Here is an 8,379-nt window from a genome sequence, read left to right as displayed (position 1 = left end):
CCCCCCCCCCCCCCCCCCCCCCCCCTCTCTGCTTCTCCTCTCCAGGCGGCCAAAGACATTAAGGATAGGTATGGTACTCTGCCATCCATTGCTTCCCCTTTTTCCCTCATAGCCTCCTGTTAACCACTGAGCCATCTCATAATGTAGCGTGCATGCATTCAAAACATGTAGCGACCGCACCCATTTCATAGACAATAAGCCGTATGGAAAACTTTCCACTCAAGAGCCTTTTGTCGTCGTGTTTCCCACTGTCTTCTCTAGTCTGTACCATCCTGTGTCAGTCCTCCTCCTCCTCCTCCTCCTCCTCCTCCTCCTCCCTGGATGAACTCCCTCTCTAGCTCCGCTTTTAAACCTTGATTAGGTTGATGAGTTCAGTGGTAGAACCTGACAGTCTAGTTAGTGGGCCTTTCCTTAGCGAGCAGCGTTAGAATCACCTTGTTTTTCGCCTCTTTGATCCGTTTGAATAATGGACAACGCTTGTTTCCACTCCGTGTGCTCGTGTGTTTGTGTGTGTGTCTCTCTTTGTCCGCAGCGTGACAATGGCTCCAGCCTTTCGCCTCTCCCTGAAGGCCAAAGCCAGTGACAACATGAGTCACTTGATGGTGGATTTCAGCCAGGAGAGGGAGGTGTTGCAGGGCCTCAAGTTTCTCCCAGGTCTGCAGGTTTTACTCCCAACAAATACAGATACCGCAGCGGTGATGTAATCTAACTAAGTATCACTCACACCAGTAATTGACTCCAGTTTCATGCTGCTTTATACTTCTACTCCACTATAACCAGAGGGAGTGATGGCACTTTTGGCTCCGCTACATTTATTTAACAGCTGTATTTAGTAGTTACTTCACTAATTATTAAAAAAATAAAATAATTATCAAGTAATTTTTGTCCGAAAACATGTAAAAAAGTTCACCATTGCAGTAAAAGTATACAGCCTCTTTTCCATGCAAATCAATTTGTTTCAGATATTACAATTGTAATTCGATACGCCTCATACTTTCATGTTTCAAGATACAATCAGTTCTTTGGACGAGTTCATTTCAATGAAAAACAACTCTTCTTAATGAAGTAACATATTTTTTCACTTGTTTTCAGAATAAAAATAATACAAAATAAGTTTTTTAGGACCTAATTAAAGCCAGAATTGTATTTTAATGAGAGGGTTTTTGCACATTACAAATTATAATTTGACTATTTGACGGAGTTGTCAGTTCAGCGTCGCAGAGATCCCACCAAAACGTTAAAAAGTACAGCTGTACTACACGCCGTGGCATCAGATTAAACTAAATGTAGCGGTGGTGGCATTTTACACAACCGAATGCCTCCATTGACATGATGGTTAACAAATCAAATGAAGTACTCTATTGGTATCAGCATCACTTTAAGGGTACCGGTATCGCTACAGGCATTGTACAACATTTTAACTTTGGATACTTAACATTCATATTGATATTTGCAACTAGAGTACAAAAAGAGAAGTCAACACACGCTGGTTAATGTTGTCTGATGTGGACGAATCAGTAGAAATAAATCAGAAGTAACAACACAAGCCTTAACTTTTGCCTCAGTTAAACACAGTCTGGGTCTTTGATGTATTTATTTATACAGTTTAAAGTTACAGGGGAAATGCACACTAATAGACATTTCTGCACATGTACCAGTTTAGCCATCGTGGCAAATTTTGATCTCGGTTTTCTTAATGGCAGATACAAAAGACACATGAAATACATTAAAACATGAACATCAATGTTACAGACAAGACAAGTGTCTTTGACTTTGATAAACCATAGTCTAATCGGAGCAAAACAACGTCTCTGTGTCAAACAAGCCGCGTTTTGCATTGGATTCAAAATGCCCCAGTTATCATAATTTTATAATCGAGCCAAATGCCTACACGTAATGCCGCTCACAGCGATGAAACCGCAGAGAACTATCACCCAACTGTGCAGCTGTGTGAGGCTCTTTAACCTCTTTTAATGCACTGGTGTGGTTTGACAGCCCACGTAGTTACTGTACACCACCTGTTTGTTAGGTAGTGGTTAGCTGCTGATCATAGTTGAACATTTAGTAGACAAGGAGACGGATGTTCTAGACTAAACTTCATCAGGTGGACGAAAACATTACTCCAAATGAATAATAATGTTGCTACGTGCCTGATTGATGTGTACATTTACAACGCGTTAGCTAAAGTGTATGATAGGTAGTGTACAGTGTTGCCAGGTTTCCGCCATTGGCCTGCTTTTGATTAATTTGGCCTGCTTTTGATTAATTTGGGCTGCTTTTGTCAACATTTGGTGGTTCTGAAAATATTGTGAAAACAAAATGACCAAACAAGCTGTTTTTATGGTCAAAAACACAAATACAAAACTCAGTAAACTTGGTTGTGTCCACTCAATTTAAGAACTGTTTGATTGTTTTATTCTATTGTCGTTGAGGAGCTACTTACCTTGACGTCATCAACTTTGACATAGAAATGGCGTTTTGTGTCGTTGATTGTCTGACTGCACTCTCTGTGGGTTCCGAAATCTTATTTATGAAACATTTTATCTTCGGTTACTTGAAGCAGATTTGTGTGCTTACAATGTGTTTTCTGTAAGGGTTTTATGGTTTTGCACAGGTTTGTGGCAAGGTTATGATTTGGTTTGTTTTTATTAAAGTGGGCGGGTTTTAAGGTTTTAAATTGTGATTGGGCTGGAAACTGTCAAATTTGATCTTTCAACAATGGTTGTGTACCTGTCAGCTAGTTTTGGGGTAATTCTGCCCCCAAGTGGCAAAAGTCTATTAATTCAGCGGTGACTTTGTTCCCATGTGACAGCTCTTTATCAACGTTTAATGTGTTTAAATAATCATTTAAAATCTGCTCATGTGTCTTTATTTTTCAAGTTTCGCTCATTAGTTTCTGTTGTGAAATATCAAGTGTTGAAGAAGAGGTAGAGGAAGTGGATTCTTTGATAATCCTTCTAACAAACTGTGTCTGCTCTCCAGTTCCCGCCACTCCTGAGATCCAGGTCTCAGAGTCCCAGGTGTGCGACAACACGGTGACTGTAGTCTGGACCTTACCGGAGCCCGACAACAAGATAGACCACTACATACTGGAGCACCGACGCACGAACCACGAGGGTCCGCCGCGCATCAGAGAGGACTACCCCTGGATGGTGGTGGAGGGGATACGAGAGCTGGAGCACACACTCACCGGTAGGACGGAGGGTTGTGTGTTTTTGTCGTCTGAACTGTGACCAGTCTGACTCATAACGGGATTCTTTTTTTGTTCTCAGGTCTCCGCTTTGACACCCGGTACATCACGTTCAGAGTGAAAGCGTGTAACAAAGCCGTGGCAGGAGAGTTCTCTGAGCCGGTCACGCTAGAAACCCACGGTGAGAAAAACACAAACTAGGTTTTATTTTGTTTTTTATTTATTTATTTATTTAAATTGCAAGACAAAAGACAAGACATTAACTGAACAACAAGAGGACGACAATAACAGTGAATACAGGCCAATTATCAACATTTGTCAGTGGGTGAGGATCTGTGTGTGTGTGTGTGTGTGTGTGTGTGTGTGTGTGTGTGTGTGTGTTTGTGTTTGTGTGTCTAAGGTGTGGGAAAGCATAGGAAAGGAAACAAATGTGAATTTGTGAAGGTGAATATTGGATGGCTGACTCATTTTCCATTTGCAGCGTTCACCTTCAAACTGGATGCTGGTTCGTGCCACCAGAACCTGAAGGTGGAGGACTTGAGCGTGGAGTGGGACAGCTGTGGAGGAAAGATACAGGACATCCGCAAGGAAAAGACGCGAACCAACTCCCCGATGCACTCCCCAGCCAGGTGTGTGTGAATTTAATCTGCAGGAATATTTTACTATAAAAACCCTCATAAGGCCATGTGGTCATGAACTTACTGTCCTTTAGAATACATCTAAAAAAATATTAATCTTTGAGTGTTTGTTCGTCTGTCTCATCAGGTCAGCTTTGATGTCACCTAAGAGAGCGCCGACAGCCCGGCCCGGCAGGGACAGGTTTACAGCGGAGTCCTACACAGTGCTGGGTGAGAGTACACACTGTAAACACACAACAGCGTTGCATTTCTACATCTCGAACAGTTGAAACACACCAGACTGGAGTTGTAACTCGTGGAACTAAATAACTAGAGAGTTAACAGCTGAGTAACATTCACTGCTCAGTGAAAACCCCTTTGTACTTTGTACACTGCAATGCATGAAAAATATGCCTCGAGCCTTAATGAGTTTGTAGGCTAGCGTATTAGCCTAGCTTGCCTTGCTACACCAGCCTGTAGCTACCCAGGTAAGCTAGTTAGCTAGCCTGCCGGGCTTCCAAGATGTATGTTAAGCTCCTGAATAGATCGGGAGAGATAATTGTTTGCATTCATAATATTTATCCACATTTAAAGGAACAGTGTGTTGGATTTAGTGGCATCTAGTGGTGAGGTTGTAGATTGAATACCATGTCGGAGAACTACAGTGGCCTTCAGGTAACGTAAAAAACACAAAAGCCTCCCTATCTAGAGCCAGTGTTGGGTTTAGATTTACTTGCAAAACAAAACATGTATCTCAACCTACGGAAAGTGCTGACGCTGTAAGTCTAGAAATGAATAATCTGGGTTTATGTGTCGAGACAGCCGACACGATGATCGACGCTGGCCAGCAGTACTGGGAGGTGCGGTTCGACAAGGAGAGCAAGGCCTTCGCCGTGGGCGTCGCCCTGCGGAGCCTCGGACGATTCGACCAGCTGGGGAAAAGCAGCGCTTCCTGGTGCATCCATCTGAACAACTGGCTGCAGCAGAGCCTCACAGCAAAGCACAACAACAAGGCTCGAGCACTGGACTGTGCCATCCCAAACAGAATAGGGGTCTATGTCAACTATGACGAAGGTACCATAAACACGTACTTAGCACTGTTCGAATGATCACAGAGAGAATCACTGTTGAGAACTTCTCCCCCGCAAAATAAAATGCATGTTGCAAATACACGGTTTATATGTTGTGGTCTATATTCAGTTAGTGAGTCTGTGTTTGGACTGTTTGACTCTGAGCACTTGTAATGGACTTTCTTCAAAGTATTTTGACAGTTTAAAAACTAAAAGTTGAATTTATTATTTAAAAAAATAAATAACTGACAGATTAACCAACGATGAAAACATGTTAGTTGTAGCCCTACTTTTTAAAATAAACATGTCTTCATTCTCTCCAGGTGTTCTGTCTTTCTACGACTCCAAAACTAAACAGCTGATGCACACTTTCAAAACCAAGTTCCAGCAGCCAGTTCTACCAGCTTTCATGGTGAGAAACGTCCTTCTGACATCTATAAATACCCCTGTTATCTAAAAGAATGCTCTATTGTCCCCGTGCCCTTTTTGTTTTTTCAACCGCCTGTTGATGTGGTGCTTCCCCTGCAGGTGTGGAACGGCAGTTTTTCGGTAGTGACGGGCCTGCAGGTTCCCAGCGCCGTGCAGAGCGGCCAGAGGAAGAACAGCGGCACCAGCAGCTCCAACGCCAGCCTCACCTAGAGAACAGCTGGACGCCTCCCAGCTCTGCTTCGAACCACATTCACCGCCACCGCCGCCGCCGCCGCCGCAGAACACCTCCTCTCGCGGTCCAAGCCATATCGTATCAAAGAGTTACATCACCGGAGTTTGATGGCTCAGCCTGTTCCAATCTCTGTGTTGCGTAAATGGTTTTTCTGGGAACAAGTGAGTCATCAGTGACAGAACTCTTCCGATATACGACTCTGGCTGTTGTGATTGTCGGGAACACGTTAGCTGTACTAGTTTTTCCTCTCATGTCATTTAAGCACTGTCCCACTGCTGCTAGAGCAAAGACTTAGCGCTGGCCGCTGCCCTTCCTTCCTTCCTTCCTTCCTTCATTCCTTCCTTCCTTCCTTGCCATCACCAAAACTGTCAGTCGTACTGTCAGCTGCAGGTTCAGAGTCGAGGACCTGACCTGTCTGCTCTCTCCCTGTGCCTTCCTTCTCATTTCCAAACCGGATCGGGTGATCTGCACCCACATGCTCGTATTTCACTGCAAACCACCGTGGTGACACTTTCTGTGACGCTCATGTCTATAATGCATCATAAACATACTTGTAAAGCATTATAATCTGCTTATAGCACTGTATGATTATAGTTATAAGCACTAATAAGTATTCATAATGATTTATTACAATAATCATAACACATACAGCATTTTATAATGACCTAATAATACTTACTAAATCATAATACTTCACAAGCATTTTTCAAGGATCATAGTGTATTTTAATTGTAAATAAATGTAATACATTATGTTTTCATAACCACAATATAATGTGATGTTTAATTTACTCTAAGTGGTCATTGTTTACTTTAAGAAAAGTGAAGAAAATATTGAATCTATGCAAGAACAATGCATAAAACGTAACATACATTTTTACTAATATAATTATGTTATTATAAGAGTACATAATATAGTAATAACAACAATAAAACATAATCTTTTTATAATGCATTATTATCACTGTTTTATAATTATAATAATTAGGTTTTGTGTGTTCTTGCATAGATTTCATGATATTTCTTTCACTTAAAACAAACAATGACCATAAATAATGACATCATAATGTATTATAACTATGAGAATTCAAATACACTGATACTTGCATACTTAAATAATTATGCAATTGTGAAGTTTTACGACACTTGACCGTATAAGTCGTTATGAAATGTGTTGTGATTATTGTTATAAATCATTATGAATATTTATGAATGCTTATAATTATACAGTTCTATTACAGACGTGTGTCATGGAGAGAGTTAACTGAATGCTCTCCCTAATTAAGTTAAAACAATGTGTCATCAGCGTCATTATAACCTGGTTGTTACGTAGCTTAGTGGTAATTATTACCCACCGATCAGCCGACCTATTTAACCCAAATAACAATCTGCTCCTCGACGACGCCACTGAATAGAATGTAGTTAATCATATCAGGACACTTTTTAACAACTCATGGCTCATCAGAACAACACACATTAGAGATGTGGTGTTTCATTTCTTGCCGAGGCATGGAGACCTAAAGGTGTTCACTGCATTTCACGTTTTGTAGTCGTTGAATCAGAGCTGCTGTTGTTTTCTTTGGAGTTAAATGTGACAGAAAGACTCGGCACAGAGAGTTAGAAGGGAGCTTTTATCAGCTTTTATGTAGAGGAGTCATCAGATAATGGCTTCAGGATTTTTGGAAATAACTACTGTATTCATTCTATTCACCTGACTGCACCCTAATGCTTGTTTGTACAGTGTGTGTGTGTGTGTGTGTGTGTCTCTATACCCAATAACATCCCTTTATTTACTGAAGAGGAATCCCATTATGAGTCCGTAGAACAAATATAACAAATAGCTAGCAAGTATCCTCTGCTAACACATTGTATTATGAGAGGTAGCCAGGTTTGGGGTCCACCTGGGTGAGAAACAAAAGTCATAAACTCTGGAAAACTGATGTTATGAAGTCCTTATTTGTGCACAGCGTCCAGGTCACATGTGGTAACAGTCTTGCTTTGCCGTGTTGCTCCTTCTGTGTGCATCTCCTGAATAACTGTAGCCTGCAATGCTTTAAAAGGAACATCCAGCTGAGATTTATGTTCACTTTATTGTCACATGTTGACAGTGTCACAATTTATTGTAAATAGTTTTAATTGTTCCACTATAATGCATCCAGTCATTGAGGTAATAAAGGAGCGAGAGCACTTTGTTCTTGGATTTCTTCTTCAACAAGTAATAAAAGCAAATTAAGAAACAGATTTCGACTGTATTTATATAAAAACAAGTTGTAAAACAGGAAAAATACAGAACATCGTAAAATGTATTTCCAACTGCTGCATAGCACATACTACAAGTTGCTTGTTCACATGTCTCTGATTTGATGTGACGGAAACAAGAGTTTTACTTTACTGAAAAGTGAAATAAATTTATATTTATTTTATATACAAAGGGTACAAGAACCCTAAGCCAACTCTACTCTATGTATTCCTTCATTCTAAAGCTGCATTGATTCGTTGAAAAAAATGTAAGATTATTGTATTTTTCATGCGAAAAAATGGCAGAAAATGCTGTTTTCAGCCTCTCTAATATGGAGAGTTCCTGCTTTTCTGTTTTTTATTTGATATTATATACATATTAACACATTTAAAGACATCCCCTTGGACTCCTAACAAACTGGGATGGACATGTTTCACTATTTTCTGACATTGTGTAGACCAAATGATTAATCGATTAACCTAGAAAACAATCCGCAGATTAATCGATAATCAGATTGATTTGTTGTTTTGCAGCCCTATTTCATTCACACTTCACTGTATAGAGAGGCAGTAATTAATTAATTAATTAAATATATAATATGTA

General features: G+C 40.5%; 1 protein-coding gene across 2 annotated transcripts in view; it reads left to right on the top strand.

The window, feature by feature from the left end:
- Positions 1–7,727, top strand: part of fsd1 (fibronectin type III and SPRY domain containing 1) — a 10,390-nt gene extending 2,663 nt beyond the window's left edge. For both annotated transcript variants that reach the window (XM_031868511.1, XM_031868512.1), the window contains exons 5-13: positions 46–68; positions 533–654; positions 2,983–3,192; positions 3,273–3,371; positions 3,672–3,819; positions 3,956–4,038; positions 4,630–4,881; positions 5,201–5,289; positions 5,406–7,727. In XM_031868511.1, the coding sequence (XP_031724371.1) occupies positions 46–68; positions 533–654; positions 2,983–3,192; positions 3,273–3,371; positions 3,672–3,819; positions 3,956–4,038; positions 4,630–4,881; positions 5,201–5,289; positions 5,406–5,516 (1,137 nt within the window). In that variant the 3' untranslated portion in view covers positions 5,517–7,727. The remainder of the gene's footprint in view (positions 1–45; positions 69–532; positions 655–2,982; positions 3,193–3,272; positions 3,372–3,671; positions 3,820–3,955; positions 4,039–4,629; positions 4,882–5,200; positions 5,290–5,405) is intronic.
- The last annotated feature ends 652 nt before the right edge of the window (positions 7,728–8,379 follow it).

Source organism: Anarrhichthys ocellatus, unplaced genomic scaffold (genome assembly GCF_004355925.1).
Source record: "Anarrhichthys ocellatus isolate YVR2014 unplaced genomic scaffold, GSC_Weel_1.0 scaffold42, whole genome shotgun sequence".
Taxonomy (NCBI): Eukaryota; Metazoa; Chordata; class Actinopteri; order Perciformes; family Anarhichadidae; genus Anarrhichthys; species Anarrhichthys ocellatus.
The sequence above is the reverse complement of the archived record's forward strand: the minus strand, read 5'-3'. Positions and strand labels throughout refer to the sequence as shown.